The sequence below is a fragment of the Eublepharis macularius genome, chromosome 9 (genome assembly GCF_028583425.1).
Source record: "Eublepharis macularius isolate TG4126 chromosome 9, MPM_Emac_v1.0, whole genome shotgun sequence".
Taxonomy (NCBI): Eukaryota; Metazoa; Chordata; class Lepidosauria; order Squamata; family Eublepharidae; genus Eublepharis; species Eublepharis macularius.
The window spans coordinates 56,092,323-56,114,518 of record NC_072798.1 but is presented as its reverse complement, the minus strand read 5'-3'; the positions used below and the strand labels follow the sequence as shown (position 1 = coordinate 56,114,518).

At 40.6% G+C, this 22,196-nt stretch overlaps 1 protein-coding gene across 3 annotated transcripts in view; it reads left to right on the top strand.

The window, feature by feature from the left end:
- The first annotated feature begins 336 nt into the window (after positions 1-336).
- ACSS3 (acyl-CoA synthetase short chain family member 3) overlaps positions 337-22,196 on the top strand; it is a 77,740-nt gene continuing 55,880 nt past the window's right edge. Inside the window, exons 1-3 of one of the 3 annotated variants that reach the window (XM_054988853.1) lie at positions 337-923; positions 9,778-9,922; positions 18,100-18,288. In XM_054988853.1, coding sequence (XP_054844828.1) covers positions 583-923; positions 9,778-9,922; positions 18,100-18,288 — 675 coding nt within the window. In that variant the 5' untranslated portion in view covers positions 337-582. The remainder of the gene's footprint in view (positions 924-9,777; positions 9,923-18,099; positions 18,289-22,196) is intronic. The other 2 variants (XM_054988855.1, XM_054988854.1) reach the window with 2 other exon arrangements.

Sequence of the window (22,196 nt, the reverse complement as noted above, 5' to 3'; positions counted from 1 at the left end):
TACATTTTAAATATGCTTTTGCCCCCCTACATAGAAAGTAGGTTTGAGGGAAGGAAGAGCAAAGTGCTTTGCAAGAGGAGGAATGCAGGGGAAGTGGAAAATGTCTACATTCGGCCAAGTATTTGGAGGCTCTGCCTTGCCGAACATGGCACAATAATCCAAACTCAACAGGGGGATGTGGTCTGCCTGAGATTCTGGATCAACAAAGAAGAGAGGAAGTTCATAAACACAGCCGCAGCGGGCACAGAAACTCAGGACTTATGCAACCCAGGCAATCGGATCCCAGTTGGCCTCCTGCTAAAAAAAAGAGGGAGGATTGGAGACAGCCAAGAACAAAGCCCGGACTGGAGCTGTTGACTTTTTGTTTGCGAAACAAAGTGTGCCTTGGAGCAAGGGGGCAGCTCTTATTTACTCAGGAATCCAGCTCGGCTCTTGCGAAGTACCTCTTGCAGAACCTGCCTACGAGACTTCTTTTCGAACGAGGAGACAGACTCGCCTTTCCGTCTCGCGTCCCTCGTTACCTGCTCTGTTACTCGCCGGACAGGGCCAGCCCGGGACAGGGTCGCACTTTCTCCAGAGACGATGAGTGTTCAGTGCAGGAGGATTTTGCTGCAGAAAGTTGTCTGCAGAAAGCGAACCGGCTGGGGCTCGAACGCAGGACTCAGGAATGTCGCCCGACACAGCAAGGCGCTCGCTGAGGTGCGTTTCCTGGGCCCCTGGGCTGGGGGTGAGTCGCCAACGCGGCTCCCGAAAGCGCCCTCCTTCTCCACACTGGCAGCCGCTCCTGCAGGCGACTATGAGACCGTTTTCAGGATGTCGGTGGAGGAGCCTGAAAAGCTGTGGGCAGAGGCGGCTCAGGGCATCGAGTGGCACAAACCCTGGGCAAAAACCATGGAGAGGAGGGACCCCTTTAGCACCTCCTGGTGAGTGGCCGACGAAACGCTTGCTGCGCTCCTGCGTGGGCCACCTCACAAAAGCCGTCGAGATAAACGGAGCTGTTAAGTCTTCAAGGAACCACCTAATCCCCCCCCCCTTCCTCTTTTGCTACAATATGTATTAACACACGCCTGCCCTCTTCTGAAAGGGAATGCTGTCGTATTTTCCGCTCTCCCAAAAGGTTTTTTTTACCTTTAATAGCGGGATGACAGGCAGAAATTCAACAGATGGAAACTGTCCCATCACTGCCTCCATTCTGGGACTTCACCTGTTAAATGTCTGCCTATTAAAGGCAGAAGGAGTCCTGTCAACAAAAAGGTGGCACGATTACTAAAGATAATACAAGTATTAGCTAGTAGGATGAATGGAATGAGTTTGGCGCCTCATTTCAATGCCATAAACCAGCCTAGGAACTGTGTGTCAGCATATGGAGAATTAATTTTCTTTTTCATCACAGACTTACTGCAGCCTGTCCCTATTTGGGATTGGACTTCATGGCTTCCAGGCTGGCTTAAGCCCCTTTGACCTGGTGTAATGCATTTTAACAGAGGACAAGCTTGTGCCATCATACGGAAGAATATTACTTTGTATTCTCTGGATAATTTACACTAATTTTAGCTCTCTACTTGTGGTTATTAATATGAAATTGAATCTCACTGAGATTCTTAAAGCATTGACAAGATTACAGAATCCACCTTGAAACCTCACTTTTCATCATGCTTGTGGGTACAATCCATAGGTCTGGGGTTTCTGTAGTAAGTACTGCGGTTATTAGTTGTGACGGGAAAGATCCTGTACATAAAAGAACACTTGATACATCGTACCAATATACAAAGTGATAGCACTTTCTGAATTTATTTGTATACCTCATTTGTACCCCAACCTTCTCCCCAATGGGTACTCAAAGTGGCTTACATCAGTCTCCTCTCTTCCATTTTGTCATCACAACAACCCTGTGAAGTAGGTTAGGCTTAGAGAGTGTGACTGGCCCAGGGTCATCCAGTGAGCTTCCATGTCCAAGTGGGGGTTTGAACTTGGCTATCCCAGATCCTAGTCTGACATTCAGGCCACTACGCCATATTGGCTCTTAATGAATCTTACAATTTTTTTTTTTAAAAAAACCCTCTTACTTCAGCTGCTTGTGCAGATACCATGTTTTCCATCTCTTGCTACAGAACGGAATTCACATAAAGATCACAACAATTTCAGGATAAAAATATCTTTTTATTTGTTGAAAGATTCAGGTCTCAGTTATGATTTTTTGCCCAGCTGCTGCCTTATTCACAAAGGAAGAATGCCATTATTTTCTCTCCTTTGTCCCCGGCAACTTGGTACAACTTGAAAACCCAGTTTTCATCCAGCACCTTCTAATAAGATTTAATCTGCAGCTCATCCAGTTTTTCCTTTTAAGTTTACAAGTAAATTGCAACTACTGCCGTTGGGCTCTGCCACCATTCCTTGAAACAATATATATTCTTTCTTCCCCCACAATATTTTGTATTGAGTATCCAGCCTGATGAAAATTCTAGATAACCCTAAAGCTTGCACTCTGTTTTGTGGTACACACTGTGTTGAATGCATGCTGTTTTGTTACATTTTGATTGGTACCATGAGTTGTAGCCAGGGTTCCCAGGTCCTGTTGGTGGCAGGCAGTCTCCTGGGGATTCTTGCCTTTGCCTTCTAATCACTGGCAATCTGTGGGAGGGCACCAGGCTCCCACAGATTGCCCGCTGTCAGCAGGCAGGCTGGGGAAATGGCTGCTCATGCAATCTCATGTGCTAGTCGATGATGTCACTTTGTGACTGGAAATGCCGGCATTGCACTAGGGCCGGAATAGGCCCCAAACATAGCAAATGATGTTGTTTCCAGTTGCACTGGAGGTGACGTCTTCAGGACATACCAGGAGAGAGAGCGTGTGCTGATGCATGCACGCAAGGAGGGATTCTGTAAGTGCCTGTACCCACCCCCGCATCTCCTATTGATTGCCAGGAGGGACCTGGCAACCTAGTTGTGGCTCACTGATACTGGGGATGGCAGCTTCATATGTTCCTGTACTTTTTTTTTTGACACTTCTCTGCAAACAAGAACAGTTGTTGTTTAGTCGCAAGACAGAGTATGCAATTTTGGAACTGGATTTGTGCTTGTATAATGGGGTTCAGAGTAGGAAGACAAAACAATTAAAAAGATCCATCAAAAGTCTTCTATTGGCCTGGATATTTCTGAAATGTGTGAGAGATATCACAGACCTATTTTCTGGATTGTGCATGTATGATATGACCCAGAAGCTGTTAGACGTAATTTGCCTCACATACAGGCTGTGTGTAAGTTCTTATTTATAAGGGTGCACAGGAGAAGATAACATTTATTTATTTATTTATTTATTTATTTATTTATTTATTTAAATGTTTTACAGAATTTGTAAAACAGACCCTATCTGTCTACTAATAGGGGTCACCAAGGTGGTTAACAAATTAAAAATATACATAATAAAATCACATCATTAAAACGAACACAATCACCTTTACCACTATAGACAATAAAATTTTGGCAGTCCTTTATAGATAAATAATGACATCTGGACTAGGCGTGAACTTTCTTTATATTGTAGACACTGTTCCACTTAATTGTGTACCAATGTTACCTAAAAATCTATGTAGTATTGCTTTACATTTAATCACTGTAGCCGGAATTTTGTTTGCAAGGCACAGGAAAAAGAAAATATTGCCTAAACTTGAAGAAAGGATTGACCTTCCAAAATATATATATTAATCAAATTTACTGCTTTAAGAAATGGAATGTACATACATCAACTTGAGGCTCTTTGGCACTCATTAATCCAGAAGACTGTCTGAAATCTCTAGATAAGGTTCCCCTTACTATCACTGACAGTGCGATAGAAGAAATCTTAATTTAATTCAGTTGACATATTCAGTAGATATTTTATACGAATAAAATAAAACCAATGAAAACATATTGTTAAAAAAATCAAAATGCAAGCTAAAGTACTCATACAAAACATAATATCAAATGAACTAAAATGTCTTCACATGCTGGAGGGATATACCAACAGAAGGGGATAGGTGAATATCCCTGGGTAGATAGTTCCAGAGTTTTGGTGTTGTGACCGAGAAGGCACTTTCCCAGCTTGCCACCTGCCTAATCTCAGAAGGCAGGGGCCTCAGAAGCAGGGCCTCAGAAAATGACCGCAGTGGTTGGGTAAGTTCATGCGTGAGGAGGCCAGGGGTTTCCAACCTTTTTGAGCCTGTGGGCACCTTTGGAATTCTGACATGGGGTGGTCGGTGTAAATAGCTGCTGCAAAGAGATGGAGTCAACCACAAAATACCAGGTAGTGAGGCTATGCATAACTCTAACAGTAGTAACTCTTCAGCTTTTCAGGCAGAAGCTATATAACAGAATGCCTTTTAAAATGAACATGTTGTTTTAAAATATTTTCTTGCGTACATAAAGCTTACATTCAACCACACAGTGAAGTTCCTTTTGCTTTGGTGGCACCTGCTGCCAAAACAACATTTTAAATTATCTGCGCAGCTAATAAAGTCTCCAGTTGCCTGTTCCTCCTGGGCAAAAGCCTCATTTAGCATTTCGCCCTGTCCACTTCCTAAAAACACTTTGTGGGCACCAGGAAAGATGTTGTCAGGCACCATGTCACCTACGGACACCATGTTGGGGATCCCTGGAGTAGGTGGCCTTTCAGGTACATTGATCCCAAATGGCATAGGTCAACACCATCACCTTGAATTGTGGCTGGCAGGATTTGTAAGTCATTGCTACTGAAAGAGGACTGCCATTCTGGTGGGCAGGTGCTAGACATTGTGAGAAATTGCACATATTTTGAAATGCTATGCTCTTTTATGCAGCATTAGTGTAAGTTAAGAATTCCCTGTGGTCTGCCCATAGGATAAAATACTCTGAGTAGAAAATGCAGTGGTAGGATCAAAGGTAAAACATGAAAGAGATTAGGATCTGAATTGATCCATCTTGAGCCTTCCTCAAGTCCACAGGAGGACAATGCTGTGCTGACATTACTGTGCCAGTTGTGTGGGCTGTTCCTACTGTGTTGGCTTAGTGAATGCCCTTCTCTGCAGGTGGGGAAATCAGTGCGCTCTGAATACAGGCACAGTGTGAGGCCCCAAAACTCAACTGTGCAGATATACTCTAGGTAATCTCACCCAAACATATAGAGGATCTGTAGAATAACTCGTAATAAGTAAATGTTTTTGGTAAATAACTGGCTTTCTAGTATTGAATCGATCTTACTAGCCATGCTCAAGGTTAGAATTGGACATTGATTAACCTGAGCTAATAATCCAGCCAACTTTGTCCTAATTGGGACAATTTGGGAAGGACAGCTGTGTTTTAATAGCTTGCAGATTTTTTTGCCCTGGAGGTAAAGGAACTGTTTAAAAGAAATTAGACTGAATCATGTCAGTGTCTTGCATCACTAAAGTTCTTATGTGTTAGGCCACCAACAAACTGTTAAAGCAGGAGTGAGCAAAAAAAAGAATTGTTTTTAATTAAAGAAAATTTTAGAAAAATAAAGAAAAACATAGCTTAATGTGTATGGAGATGATCTTGAAAGTTTAACATGTACTAAATGCAAGGAATCACGTTTTTTCTCTTTTAAACCCAATCGATATGTTTTCATATAATTTTAAGGTTGAAACTAACTACCGTTATGATTTGTGATGTGTAGGGTTGGGTTTGCCCTAATCTGACTTTGATTCTGACAGTCAGGAGTGAGGTAGCTTGTTTTTCAAGCACTTATGCCTTCTGATTCAGATCAGGGCTGTGATGGGGGGATAGGAGGGGCTTTGGCCTTCCCACCAACGTCGTTTTCCCAGCCCTCGGAAGCATCATTTGATGAGGGGCTGTGAATACAGTCTGTCGTAATGTGTAATGTGTAATGTTGTAATGTATACAAGCAGCCTCTAGGGGACAACTTTCTGCTTTGCGAGTTCTTCAGTCTTGGCCCTTCAGGGTTTCCTGTAGCAAATTGGTGGCTGCTGATGCTTGACTGACTACAAATGCAGGTTGAGCCGGAGTGAGAGCTGAATAAAAACCTGTTATTCATATATAGAGTTGGCATGTCCTGGTGTTCAAGATACAACATAGCTCATCCATACATGTGCCCAGTGGGTGAAATAGAGCAGCTCAGGACATTCACTTTCCTACCGCACCACAGTCTTTATCTGAATCGGGTCTGCAGACACTTGAAAAACAAATTCCCCATTCCTGATGTCTGTTCTCAAAGTCTGGCTGGGAAACCATGACCCTTCATGTTACAAATTGTAACATGTAATTTGGTGCTAAGATTAACGAAGATTCTCAATGTTTTCTCCATTTGGAACCTATTACAGAAATTGCTGATTGTCATAACTTCAGAATAAGAATCTCACCACTAAAATTAATTGCAGTTGCCAGTTTGATATTTGGCATGTTAATTACAAAGTTTTGCAAATTAAATAAAATGTTTGTCATAAGCACGTGAATTATTGGAGTAGTTCAGGCCCTTGTTTTGCTCAGTTTTGCAGTAAATTGTGAGTTGCCTTTTCGTGCACACACTATATAATAGGGTGAAATTCCAGCCCTGACAGATTTGTTCCTTTTCCATTCTGAATTTTAAATATGGCTTGCCAGTTCAAAGCAAAGTATGCCATTTGTAAGTTGTCAACTACATGACTTCACTGTAAACACCTGCAAACCTGACGATCCCTGAGAGTTCACTTGGCAGTTTGTGACGATCACGAGAATTGTTGTTGGCCACATCTGATGATGATATCACAGCTCATGTTTGTCTGTCCAAATGTGTACCCAAAGGTGGGTGAGGCTGTTTGACTATTATATGAACTGAACTCAAGACAATAAATGTAAATGTATACATGTAACATACACATTATATAAATGCAATTCACTCTTTGTAGGTCTCTCCACTACAAGGCAGCTTGGCGGAATGTTGGACAAGTGAAAGTTGAAAAGTCCATTGGACAGCAGTCAGAGAGTCAAGCTGCGAGACCAGGATGCCTACATTTCCCATCAAAACTTGAGGGAAGCTGACTAGTGTCCAACCTGTGTCATTCGTCACTTGTAGCTTGGCCCAAAGTTAATTCAGAGATTCTAGCTGGTGCAGAACACCACAGCTCTACTGTTAGCAGGAGCTAGGCGGAGCACACATATTAGTCCCATTCTGCAGTCATTCTGTTGGCTGCCCATCAGTTACTGGGTTTAATTCAAGCTTTTGACTATCTCATGGCCTTGGTCTCTCATATCTGTGGGACCACCTCTCTCCCTATCCCTATGCTCCACCATGGCATATCCACTCATCTGATGGGGCCTTCTGCAGGTGCCACCTTGCAAATGGGCAAAATCAACAGCAGCCTGCACCTTCTCTGTGGTTACCCCTGCCTTGTGGAATGGCCTGCCTGAAGAGTGGAAGAAAGCATCCACTTTCCCGGCTTTCTGCAAAAGTGCAAAATGAAATTATTCAGGAGGGCTTTCTTACACAGGTAATAGGGCTATGGTGTAAGGAAATGGTTCAAAGAGATGCATTGATAAAGGAATAGCCACCACCAGCCTCTCTGATTAACCCACAGCTCGAGACTGAGAGGCAAGCCTCAAGCCCTCTGAACACTAGATGAACAGAAATCAACCTTGCAAGGTGGAGACCCTGCAGGCTGAGTCCAGAAAACAAATTACTTGGGTAGTTTATGGCAAATTGGATTCAGACTGAAGCAGTAACACTCAATAATTCCACACAAATATTATAATATATTTTATTACATGAAGTGGAAGTATGCAGATAGTAGAAGCAAAATAACTAAACAGCTAAACTAAGATAAACTGAAACTCACAAACCTAATCCAGATTACCTTTCAAGCAGGTCAAAAAATCCAACCGGGCTTTAAGTCCAGAAGTCCAAGAGACAAAGAGAAAAAGGCTTTTACTCAGATAGGAGGATGGTATTGTAGGGAGGGGGTCTCAGATGTTTCGCTAATGAGTTAGGAACCATAGACTTCACCATTATGTTGCCTTACATATTGTCTGTTGCTTTAAATATGTACTATATACTACTTGCCCTTCATGTTGTCTAATGTCAGTCCTAGAATTGATTATGTTCTGTTTCAGCAATTCTTCAACCCCCTATTGGATTCTTGCTAATAATATGTCTTTGTAAACTTGTATTCGTTTACCCTATGACATTGTTTATGGAAATGTCCTTGACACTATGGAAATGCCTGCCTTTGTCCTTGTTGCTGATTGCACCAATCTCACATTATGTAATCCAGAAAGGCGGACTATAAATGACATAAACAAACAAACAAACAAATAAAAGGGATGCTAGCTATAACACTCCATCCATTGCATAAGCCTCAAGACAAGGGATTGACCCTGAAGGTGGAAATGGACCAAGAAGGACAAAAGACTAGACTAAAAGACAACTTTTAAAAGCCAGCTACCTGCAGCAGCCCTAAACAATCAAAAAGGACCAAACCTATGAAGACAGGCTCTGCGGTTGCCTGCCTTCATAGGTGGAAGGGGAAGAATTCATCACTCCACTCCTGGGATGCCATGCACTAATTGGATGGAATGCCAGAACCAGCCTCCCTAACTGTCCTGTCCTTGAGAATTTAGCACTGTGGTGCCAAGGCTGAAATCAGGCTGAAAACTGGCAGTGCCATCCCAGCCCCTATCTTTTTCCAAAATCAAAGGGGGCAATAAAGGGGGGGGGACACAATAAATCTAACTGCATCCTAGCTAGGGCAAAAGCCTGAACCAAAGTGTTTGATCTAAACAAGTGAGTTTCTTGACACAAAGATGTATGAAAAAGGAAGTAGAAAAATTAAGCAAAACAAGCAACATCAGAGAGCAGATGCTGAAGAAAACTCCAGAATTTAAGGTTAAGTGAGGTTTATGTAGGTTCTGTAACTTTTTAGTCAGATTTTAGTCAGATTAGCTGTACCTTTAACAATGGTTTTATTAGTGGTTTTATTAAGTGGTAATATTTATCTCCATGACATAAGAATTTTCACCTGATGATTTCTGCATGCAAGCTGGCTGCACGCAAGACACAAGAACAGTCTGTGCCATTTTTTCTGGCTCCTTGTCAACTTTAGCTGCATATTGGGGAGGTGGGGGGAGGAAAGGATGAATAATCAAGAGAATGGTGAGTAAATTACATGAGAAAGAGACTGTGATCCTAAGTATACTTGCAAGGGAGCAAACCCAATTGGGCCAAGGGTAGTTATTTATGAATAGTAAACGTGCTTAAGATTTCACTCAAAGGTGGCACTTGTAGACCATGGTGTGAAAAGAAAAAGCTTGTCTAGGAGATACGAAGTGGAAGAAAGATGGGTCCAAAAGAGAAAGTAGGACTGGAACTGTACAATATTCGTAGGAAGGAAATGATCTGGAAAGGGTAGCAAATGTTGACCATGAATATGGGAGAAGTAGTTTCTAATGTCACTGGTGTTTTGTCACCTTGCAAACATAAGGAGACAACAGAGGCCAAAATAGATAACACTGATTGTAAGGTAATAATGTGACCATTTTACAGTACCGTTCTAAGCAGAATTATACCCTTCTAAACCCGTTGATTTTAATTGACGTAGAAAGATGTAACTATACTTAGGATGGCGCTGTAAGTTCACAAACGTGTATTTTTAATACAATCTGGACTGAAGGATTGCACAAGCAGAAATCACAATATAATGTTTTATTATATTATGGTTTGTGAGTTTATAACTGTTTTAGCAGTTACCCAGCAAATTCTTTTTCTTGTTTGTGAATGTTTCTTTTTAGTTAATGGCTTTATTTTTCTTTTAGGTTTGTTGGAGGAGAGCTGAATATTTGTTATAATGCTGTAGATCGCCATGTTTTGAAAGGACAAGGAGACCAGATTGCTATCATCTATGACAGCCCTGTAACAAATACTAAAGAGGTTATAACTTACAAAGAAGTTCTTGAACAGGTATGTTTCATGGATATTTTCAGCAAGTGAATGCCAAATGAAATTGGATGAATCCCAGTACTGCTATGAGCTCAGGAGGTAGCCTTAGGTAGGCCACTCCTCTCAGCCCAGCTCCCCAGCTGTATTGTGGGGGTAATAATAACAGTGACCCTTAGTGGGGCGCTAATTTGTCTAGAAGACAGAACATTATTATAACATATTAGTAAAAGTCTGGATATAGATAATACATTTTTCTGTCTATATACCAGCAAGTGTTATGATGTCAGTATCAAGCTGCATGATACTTCTAATACAGCTTAATTTATCGAATGCTTACTACTGAATGTCACCATATATTGTAAAATATATGACATTTTCTATATTATTTATTTTATTTATATCACATTTTTCTCTCCAACAGGGATGCAAAGAGGCTTACATTGTTCTCCTCTCCATTTATCCTCACCCTGTGAGGCAGGTTATGCTGAGAGTGTGGCTGGGCCAAGGTCACCCAGCAAGCTTAGAGAGAGATGTTGGGGTGCTTTCATATCAGAGTGATTTTTCACAGTTATCTTGTTTTTTATGTGATTCTGTGTAAAATTGCCCTTGCAATGAAGATGTCCCACAGTCCAGAGTAATCCATTTTCTCTCCATATTTAGCCATGGTTTCACACCTGATGTTTATTGAACCGCCCCCTGCCCCTGTTCTCATGTGCCCCTCAGGATTCTCCGCCTCCCCTGTAGGGTTTTATTGAGGAGCATGAATAACACTGCCTAAAAATAACACCATCTCTTACAAAAACCTTTAAAAACGCATTTGGAGAGACACTGCCAATGATTCTCCTCCCCACTCCTTAAGAGACAAGCTAGTGTGAAGTAGTGGTTAGATTGTTGGACTAGGATATGGTTCAGGACTCCAGTCTACCATGGAAGCTTGCTGGGTGACCTTGGCTCAGTCACACTCTCTCAACCTAACCTACTTCACAGGGTTGTTGTTAGGATAAAATGAAGGAGAGGAGAATGATGCAAGCAGCTTTGGATCCCTCATTGGGGAGGAAAGGGGGTATATATGAAGTCAATAAATAAATAGAGCTGAAAAATCCTCTTTTGAGGACCCCCCCTTTACCTATTTAAAGGGAAGGTGGTCATCTTCTTTTTTAAAACACCCATGAGCATGAATAATGGTGGATAGGAATATCACAATATCTTTCCAGTCTGAAAAGAAGTGTGTGTAGAAATCTTAGGTGGTAGCTGTGTTAGTATGCAGTAGAACGGCAGGATTTGAGACCAGTGACTGCAGTGGAAGAATATTTTAATCTTCCAGAACATTCCACTGCTGACCTTAAACGGCTGTCATCAAACAGAGAAACTTCAAGGGGAGATTACAACATGATATTGCTGAAATAGAGTTCATTTACAAGTTCAGTACAATTGACCCTGAATAGAGATTTAGGATTCTTATCTCACTGCAGATATTAATTTCTGCTCTAATCAAGCTGCATTGTACCTTTATATCCTGACAGCTTCCTTTGCTACACCCCTCCCATATAATCAAGCTACATTGTCCTGTGCATCCTGATGCCCTTCCTTGTAACACCCCTCCCACCTTCTGGTTGGAATATAAAGGCTCAGGGATCTCCTTTCTTACTTGTATCTGAAGAAGGGAGCTCTGATTCTCAAAAGCTCATACTCTAAAAATCTTGTTGGTCACTAAAGTGCCACTGGACTCAAATTTTCATTAAAATCTTTTTTGTTTGAATATATGAAAATTATCTGAGGCCCTTGAACCTTAAGGAGCATCTCCTTCCACACAATTCTCAATTTTTTTTACATTTGTGGTGAAATTGCTGCTCCCACCTTTTATAGAGCTGTGAGAGCATAGACGTGCGCCTTATCTGTGATGATGTGCACACAGTATATAATGGGTTCTCCTTTTATCCCCAGTAAAGGTTGTGTTGTGGATTAAGGGACATGCATGTACAAAACCCATTTCTGTAGAAAGGAGAAGAATTGGGTAAGACAGAGTGAAGAAGCTAGATGGATCCATCCCATTGCCCCAGAAAGCTTTTTTAGTAATCTTTGTTGGCTGTTCAAAGTTTGATTAAAACTTGGCTCCTTAGAAAAGTTTTCTGTGATGGCTGAAAGCAGTTGGTTTCTCTTTTTGTTCATGTTTCTATACCTCTGTTTAACTGTCCTTTTTAGTATCCTTAAAACTGTTATTGCTGTTTTAGTGTGTTGTGCAATGCTTCTGGTGTTACTGTACTTGCAGAAAATGTGATACAGAAGCTTTAAAAATGAATCTGATTAGATTTCTTATTCGCTTACTAATTTTAGCCAATTTGTTCTTTTCATCTGTCTTTATTGATAGCATTAAATCATCGACCAATATAACATTAAATGGAGTGTCATAATATCATAGTATTATTTATAATATGTCATAATCAATGTATAAAATTGCATTTCAGGTTATGCTCAGTCTGAAATTGTGCTGATGGTTGGTATGAAAAGCAAATTGCAGCTGTCTACAGCAGTCTGAGCTGTATATATGTTTTATGCATTTTTATGACTTAGGCTTTCTAGAAGAAGGTGTCATGTGGCTGCATTCTGACTAGGATGTTTTCAAACAAAGCAATCTTAAATTCTGTGCAGTTTACAGCAGAGTCACTAAAGTGTAGATAGTTAGTATCCAATGCTATCCCAGCAGGTAAATCTACTCCTTACTCCCTTACAAACCTACCCAACCACTATGGTACTCTTCCAGGGCCCTGCCCCGATCTACTGAGATTAGGGCCGTTTCCAGACGGCTTACCTGCCTCCGGAACGTCGCGCCATCTTGCAGGGAAAACGCAAAATATCGCGTTTTCTTGCGCGAGTTTTGCGTGACGTCGCGCAAAACTCGTGCGAGAAAACGCGATATTTCGCGTTTTCCCCCGCAAGATGGCACAACATTCCGGAGGCAGGTAAGCCGTCTGGAAACGGCCTAGGTCAGTGGCAACCCTGGAGAGGGCCTTCCCAGTCAAGGCACCCAGGCTCTGGAACGCTGTCCCCAGGGAGACTTGTCTGCCCTCTTATTTTATATATTTAGAACATTTAATGCTGCATATCCAGGGCCATACCTGAGGCAGCTTACAACATAAAAATAATAAAAACAAACCATCAAAATATATTATTTACACTATTAAAAAAGCCCCAGTGCAGCATAAAATGTTGCTGTCTTCCAGCAGAGAGAGAAGACTTTTTTGGTTCTTCCCTCCCCATGTTTTCGTTGTTGTTTTTATGTTTTAGAATGTGTATTTTAACTTTGGTTTTAATTGTTTTACAGTACCATCTTAAATAGAGTTACTCCAGTCTAAACCCATTGAAATCAGTGGAGTTAGACTGAAGTAACTCTGCTTAGGATTGCACTGTTAATGATGTTTTTTGTTTGTTTTTAATGATTTTAAAGATTTGTTGTTGTTATGTATATTTTCAATCTGTTAGCTATCTTGGTGGCCTGATAAGGGCTGAAAGGCAGGGTATACATTTTGTAAATAAATTAAAAAATGTTTATAAAAATACCTAACTCCAGTGAGATGAGTGCACTGGAGTCCATATCAGTTCTACTGCTGGCTTTCACCAACAGTATGGCAGCATACTAATGGTGCCTGCTGTAAATTATATATAGAAGCAGCTAACCAACATATGCTTCTCTAATGTCACCATGCCCCTCCTGCATACAGAACATAACAAAGGAGGAAACACGGGAATGTGTGTAGGATAGTGATATCCATTTGGAACACTGTAACTACTGTACTTTTAGAAGCCCTGCCTATTTGTGTAAAAATTAATAACTGGTTTGCATAAAATCTAAATAGAAAGGAATAAGCCCTGCCCTACAGAAACTGACCATGGACTACTGTGTTCGTGTTTGGTTGCTCACTTTTGCCTTTTGCTTTTAGCCTCTTCCCAGGCTTTGAAGAACTTGCCTTTAAACCCTCTTTCCCTACAGTATACCTTATCTCTAATGGAAATTGGTGTGGGCAAAGCATTGTATTATGGATGTAGCTAGAAATATGGGACAACTAGAAATATAGGAGAAAATCATCGAAGATGTCTTTGCACACAGAAATAGGGCTAGCACAGCCCCGTAGCTAGACATGCTGCAAAGGGAGTCTAGAGATCTAGAACTGAACAACCTTGGAGAAGGGCATGAAACAGAGAAGTTGTATGGCCTTGTGTAAATTAGAAGAGCTGTGTAACCCATATCAGTAGATATAAAGCGTTGAGGCCCAGGTGCGGAGAGCATCTCAAAATGACAGGAATGCAGATAAAATTCAAGAATGGATGTATTGGTTGAGGACCAAAAGCTATTCATATGTATGAGAAACTTGTAATCACTAATTTTCCATCGACTTTGTTAAGATAAAATGTTGCAAGAATGAGCTAACAACTTTATATACTTTAAGAAGATATTTCAAATATAAACTTGTCTGATGTTTGAAGTTAAAAGATAATAAGTTAGCCAAGAATTGTGAGCCCTTCTGAAGCAGGACAGTGAGTTATTGTTAGGAGATTATTTTGAAACACTCTAAATATGGGAATGTGAATTGATCGGTAGCTTCTTCCTAGAAGGGGCTCCTTCCCTGTGACTTGCTTATCTTTGGATAAGATACTTTTTTGGACTCATGTAATTGCTCTCCTTGAATGATCTATGTTGTTACAATTAGGGCTGCGCACCTCAGCACATAATTGAGTTTCCTGCTCTGGGTTTACTGAAGTGGGAAAAAAATTGGGAAAATTCAGCAAGCTGCTTTGGGAAAATTCGGCAAGCCACTTTGAAAAGGCTATTCCCAGCTATCCGAGGGCCTGGGGGAAAATTCCCCCCTCAATAATACCAAAGTTGTTGGGGACATTCTCCTAACTCTCCTCTCATGACCACCCAAGTTTCAGAAAGATTGGACTTCAGGGGGCATGTTATGGCCCCCCAAAGAAGGAGCCCCTATCCAATCGCCATTATTCCCTATGATGAAAACTAGTGGGATTTCTAGGAGGCCGGGGGTAGCATTTTGCAAGCAAAATGCACTAAATTAGCAGGGGAGCTACTACCTGTCCTCTCAAGAACCACCAAGTATCAAGGATATTGGACCCTGGGGGGCCATTTTATGGTTCCCCAAATAAGGCGACCCTAGCCACTCCATTTGTTTCTATTGTGGGAAAAAACAGACTCCTATAGCAGAAACACATGGATTGTGGCATGGCCACAGGTACACTCCTACTTACCATCTACACCCCAGACTGCCCAACAGAACCAAACTGAAGCCCCCCCCTCAAAAGCCCAGCACCCCCAGATCAGGCTGGCCAGCCACTCTCCATTGTTCCCTATGAGGATCAACCTTCACATCAGAGAATCACACTAACAAAACATTAAACATATTTTATTTATTAGATTTCTTGCATGCCCTCCCCACAAGCAGGCTCAGAGTGGGTAACAGCATTAATGTTACATTTACATTACATTAATATTTTAAAAAACAACATGCAGTCCTTAGCACAAAACTTTGCTATTTAGATTCTCATATCAGTTTTGAAGAAAATCTGTATTTTAAAACCTCAGAAACTCTTTGCTAATCAGTCTGTGGTTCACTGAGAGCTACTTTTGCAATTATTGTTTTCCAAAAGAGCCATATTTACTTCTGTCCCTGGGGTGAAGCCTGCACTTCAGGGAGGGTCGCAGCTTATCTGTTCCCCGGCAATGGCTGTTTCAAGGTAAGAGTGAACTCCCTGCCAACCATGAGCCCCACTGGGCTAGGGCCTTGCCTACATTCCTGAAACATGGGGCAGGTGGCACACTGGGGGGGGGGACAGTGCTCACTGAACTAGATACACAGTGATAAAAACATTATTTTCTTTTTTATTGAGTACTTCTTTCAAATATGCTTGCTGATACACTTTGATTTGGATAGTTTGCTGCAAAGATCCATAAATATTGTGGGAAACAGCATGAGAGTCTAGAGGTAAGTATTGTGGGAAGCGATATACTGGACTAGATGTGTCATTGGTCTGATCCGGCAGGTCTCCTTTTATGAACTTTTGCAGTGAGATGAAGGAAGCAGGAAAGAGTAGTTCTATGAAGATAGCTCTGCTCACAGTTCTTTTGAGATGAACAAGGAAGATAAATTACAAAAAATGAAAGAAAAAACAGCGGACATACTGTTTAATTTGAATGTCAGCCTGTTTCTGCTTGTTGGTCATATACAAATCCTTTACAGTGTAGTCCACTCTTAAGCAGAGTAATACCAACTGAAGTCAAATGCTTTCTTTGGAATAAGCCCCATTGACCAGACCGGAGTAGGATTTAGAGAGCACCTGTTTTAGATTGCTCTCTTACACCAGTCGAAGCTCATTGATTTCATCGGGCTTAGACTGTTCATTGGGCTTTCACTGTTAGTGTCTTACATTTTTTTTTCAAACAAAGAAAACTCATTATTCTGGTTGTTCAACATCATAAAACTGTTGTATATTCCTACTGATTGCGATTTAGTCCGCTCTGTATATGCATATGTATTTGCATATACAGTGCCACCAACTCTTGTATTGCATCTGTATGATTGATTTCAGAAATGCTGCCATTTGTTCCGTTACTTGTGTGCTGTTCCCACTTCTAAATACTTCAGATGTTATTTCCTTAGGATGAAGATAGTATGAAGCAAATAAGCCAAGAAGTTCATGTGAAGGTGGCAGAATTTGGTATTCTCTCATACATTTTATAAGAAATAGAGTTTTTTTCTATGAGCACATTTTTGTGAGGCACTTTGAGCTGCCATCCCCTGTAGGCAGAAGCCAGCTTATTTGTATATGATCTACTTGGAAGATGAGGCTGAGAGGCTAAAATGTTCAAATGGGAGCTGACAGTTGAAGGTGACATTTTAATGTCTTTCCCTTGAGGAACGCATGGGGTGTCTTACTATTCAGTCCTGCACAAAATGTATAGTACTAAATCAGATTTGTGTGAGTAGTGAATCAGTAGTCAAAGAACGAAGATGAGCAGAAAACAAATTTCTTTATTTTTATTCAACAAAGATTTGTTTTTTCAGCTAAAATGGACTCGACTGCTTCTTGCTGTGTTATCTTCATAGTATGCTTCTGGTCATTAGGTAATGAAGAAGGGAATGAACTCAGAAAAGGAAGTGCAGTACTCCGTTTCTATTTTGTATTGATTTAATGTAATCCTTTTATACTACTTTTGATTTTGATAGCTACTTTGAACAGAAAGTCAGGATTCAAATTTCGTGTGTGTGTGTGTGTGTGTGTGTGTGTACATTAGCATGCACATTTACTGGAATAGGCACCATTGAACAAAGTTCAATTTATGTCTGAGTAATCATATGTACGATTTCATTGCTTATCTTATTTTCTTATAGTTTACAAAATGTAATTAAATATTGTGCAGCAATATTGTACTGTCTATCATATATCACTCTGAACTGAGTGTGGATCTGCAAAATGGAGCCAGGGACAAACAGGGAAGATTTCTCTGCAAACCTGAAGTCCCACATAACTTGGCTGGGCCTGTCGGTGGCAGCCACCATGCAGTTTGGTTGGGTCTGGTGGCAGCTACCGCCTAGCAACTTGGGTGAGGTTTGGTGGTGAAGGCTGATGCATAATTGTGGCAGACTTTTAATGAGGAGAGTCTGCCAGGGGGACAGAAGGAGGGAAAACTAAAGATAACAACAACAACAACATTCGATTTATATACTGCCCTTCAGGACAACTTAATGCCAACTCAGAGCGGTTTACAAAGTATGTTATTATTATCCCCACAACAAACACCCTGTGAGGTGGGTGGGGCTGAGAGAGCTCCAGAGAACCGTGACTAGCCCAAGGTCACTCAGCTGGCTTCAAGTGGAGGAGTGGGGAATCAAACCCAATTCTCCAGATTAGAGTCCCGCACTCTTAACCACTACACCACCCTAGCTCATAAAAATAGGTTTGGTGGGAAGGAGAGAAGGAAGCAGGAAAAGAAGAGTGATTATTGGGGCTGCTGAGGAAGGAAAAAAGGGAGGGGGACATAGGAGCAAATGAGATGCCCCTGCAAGGTCTTATAGGTCTCCCACTTGTTTTCAAATAAAATGGAGTATATTTGAGTCCTTTATATCAAGCCGTTCTGATATCAATCATTAGAATTATCTCAAAATAACTTTAAAATATTTCATACACAGGTGTCCAAACTAGCTGGAGTCATGGTGAGCCATGGTGTGAAGAAAGGAGATACTGTTGTCATCTACATGCCCATGATTCCACAGACTATTTACACTATGTTAGCATGTGCAAGAATTGGAGCTATACATAGCCTCATTTTTGGTGGATTTGCTTCAAAAGAGCTCTCTACTCGCATTGATCATGCCAAGGTAACTAACATTTTTATTTAAGTCTTTGAAATGAGGGATTACATTTTGGAGATATAATAGCCTCTTCCCCTGTCACTTAGGCAGAGAGTTTTGTGTATATAGAAGGTCTCTTTCATACTGTCGATATGCGACAAATAGCTATTATTGTATCTAAAGCACTTTCATTTGACACTTTTTGTGGGTTAGTAGAATTTGTAGACCTGTTTGTCAGAAGGTATGTGTTTAATTGATTATCTGAGGAATTTATCACTCTCTGAACAAACATTTTCTGTTACGTTGGGTGTCATGTAATTTGGGCAGTCCTTCAAAGAGGGACAAGTTCTGATGTAATACTGAATTTGACTGTGGTACAGAACAAGTATCACTCAAGTAAGCTTTCTTAGAATTTAACTATAGGACAGAACACACTTTCTGCCCAGCTAGTAGAGGCTGCGTTTGTGGTACCGCTCATGCTACTCTAAAGCAGCTTATTCTTCTGTAAGCTGCCCTAGACTGGAGCTACTAGAGATGTTAAATGCATTCTTCTTTTGCTTTTTTGATATTTTGTCAGTTGTTCAAGCTGTATAGAGAGGGCTTGAAATACAAAAACAGTCGTACAGGAAGTTCTGTGTATCAACCATGGTGCTCCTTTAGTATGTATGCAGCTTATTTATGTAATCTATGGATGACAGAATGAGAGAGATTCTGGTTAATTTTATATGATATCAACAAAAGATAAATCTGTGATGTGCTTTTATATAATCAGGACCATCAATCAGCAATCATAATTGGAAATAATCAGGACCATCAATTATTTTAAAATCATCTCCATTATTCTAGATGTGCTTCTGAGATGTCTTCATTTTGTTCATATTTTCCCCACACCCCCTATGATAGGACCAGTCCTCTATCTCTGTCATGTTAAGCCAGTGAACAGGATTTCTGTCAGTTTCCAGGACAAAAAGTAGAAACCCAGCAGAAGGAGTAGGACCGTGCCAAATCTTGTCATGCTGACAGGAATGTTGAATATGGTGCCCCACAGAGAAGCCTTGTCTCACTCAGTATCTGGCCAACAGATTGCTGATAAAAGATTCTCAGTAATAATCAGTGTGCCTTTTGCTACAAGCAAGAATTTGCAGCACTAGCATCTGCAAAAGACAGAATTTCCTCCACATTAGCATTTTTCATAAAAAGTGTTACCCATATTTGAATTGCCATCCCAATAATCTGATCAGATTTTGGAATTGTTTGCTAAAGCTACACATCTCTGATCAGACCAAGATTGCCCCTCCATCTGCTCCCATCCTTCATCTAGAAAGGTTGCTTTCCCTGTCCCTCCCCTCTTTTCAAGTCTGAAAAGCTTTTATTTGTGTGCTCTGCTACTTGTCCTGTAACCGGGGGCAGCATCTTTCCCCAAATATAAGTTCTTGTTTTCTCTCTTGCTGGCATCACATAACCACAGACGTGTAGCTACAAAGCTTCCTGCTGAGATGTGGTACATTCTTTCTTCTTTTTCCCTTTCAGATTTGTACTTGGCCATAGTTTGCTCTACCCCTGTGACCTTTTACCTGCCTAGGACTACCTCAGTCTTATGAGCTGTGGAACACCTGTTGGCGCACACAGCCCATCACAGCTTTTTTTCTCCCTTTTGAATTATATGCCACCTAAGCACTTGGGCCCCTGGTGATCCTGCATGGATCAGTAGCTAAAGCAACCTCTGCTTTCTCTCCTGGTTTACCTCCCATTCTCTTGAGTGGAGTAATGTCCACAGTGTTTGGATGCTTTGAGTGGTTTTCCCTTCTTCCCAGCAGCTATTTCTGACCTTGGGAAAATTGGTTCCTGAAACCATGTGATCTGAGCACTGTAATAGTGAGGATGGGGTGAAACTGATCTATCCTCCAGTACTGATGAAAGAAGGAGAAAGGGTGACTTTGCCCCCTTTCCTTTCAAGTCAACTTTGACTTGAGGGCAGTCGCCACCACCACCTTTCCTTGCTGTAGCCTGCTGACCAGCATGGCTGTTACTCCATGTGGCTCCAACAACCCCAGGAATCAACTTTCCTGAGATCAGAAATGGCTGCTGGAGGGGCAAGGGGAGCTTGGAAGCACCTTCTACTGACAGATTACTGGTTCCAACCCAGTATATTTAAGTGGCACAAAAAAGTGACTGTCTGATTATCTAAAGGGAGCAAGTTCCACAGAGAGACTGTGAGGAAGAAGGCATACTTTTTAGAAAGCACAATGGCACAAGGGAGTGAAGGTTTAATAAGAAAATAAATATATGATGAATGGAAGAGTGATTGAGTGGAATAGAAAGGAAGCAAAATGACAGAAGAAAGAGAAAGATTGTAAATTAACAAAAGGTTTAGAAGCTTAAACTTTGAAACATAAGACAGACCCTGGGACAAGAAACCTATCTAAGTGTAACATGATTAAAGTGTGAAGAAAGAAAAATAATGAGCAGAAGTGCTGAGAACAGAGATAATAGGTTTAAGCTGAGACAAAGGGATAAAGATAAAGCTGAAGATTGTCTACATAATAGTTATACGTGGTGAGCCAAAAACAACAAAATAACACAGATTTCTGAAAGGAGTATGGAGAGGGAAAGGTACCAAGAATTGAGGCTTGATGGTCCTCAACAGGAGGAGAGGGTATTATCACCAAATCCCAAAGAATAAGGAAAGCTAAGAAATACAGTAGGTAGGATCCGCATACAATAAAAGATTAAGCAGAATAAGAATTGAAAACAGTCTCTGTAGTGTAAAATATAGGTTATTTGCTAAAAATTTGACAGAAAGCATTCTCGGTAAGATTGTGAGAGAAAAAAAAACAGACTAAAAGGAATGTCAAAGTTTTGCTTAGTAAGTAGATGTGCTATTAATTTGTTACCATTTATTACTAATATTTCTACATCATGTTTTAGTCATGCTTCTTCTATGAAATATTTCCACTGAAAACAACTGATCATTGTCTCCATCCAATGGATGTCTTTAGACTTCATAGTGGATACACATTTTTGTTCTAATTTTCCCTTTGCAAACATTCAGGGATCATACAGTTAACTTATAAGTCTCTGTTAGAAGTAACTGCTTTTCAATAAATGTTTGCCATATCTTCAAGAGCTATCAAGGCTGAAGGGAAATTAACACCTTTCCAGATATCTTTGGAAAATTTCAGTGAATGTTAGTTATCAGGTAAAATTAAGCTGGGTTGTATCAGGTTCTTCTCTGTAGTCTCTTTCTGGCTCTGTTCATATGGAAAATTCTTCATTCATGAAGCTATTTTAAAAGGTGAGCACACCTTGAATCTTATCTGATGAAAATAATTATTTTCCCATCCTGCTTACAGAACATCACATGCATTATATCAGTATATTGTAGTTTACCTTGAATTTTAAATAGCTCTGGGCGCACTGCATAAACCTGCCATTGATCATTGTTAGTCTTGTCAGGTACTGGAAGTCTAAAAGTTATTATAAAGTGTACATTGATTAAAGATGTAGAAGTGAAGCGTAGGTTTTTCTTCCTATCTGTAGCCTACTGGGTCTTTAATTTTTATATGCCTACAGTTGAGAAATGAATCTCTTGATGCAGTTTTATTTTAACATATTCTAATCTAAAATATCCTTCTAGTTTCCAGCTCAATGCCATAAAGTAATGTTGACTATTGCATTCATGAAATTGGAATTACTATGAAGTATGATAGTAATAACTTTACTCTGTAAACTTTTCAACCAATATTGATAGTATTGTATTGATACTACTTTGTCAGACTGCACAGGGAAGCCATTGAAATTCACAAGCATAAGCAAAACTTCAACAGGAAAGAAGAAACCTTAAGAATGAACAGAGCATGGTTTCCAGTTCTGAAAAACACCAGGCTAACAAAACACTCTATCCCCGACAATAGCCCTGCGGAGAAGATTAGCAC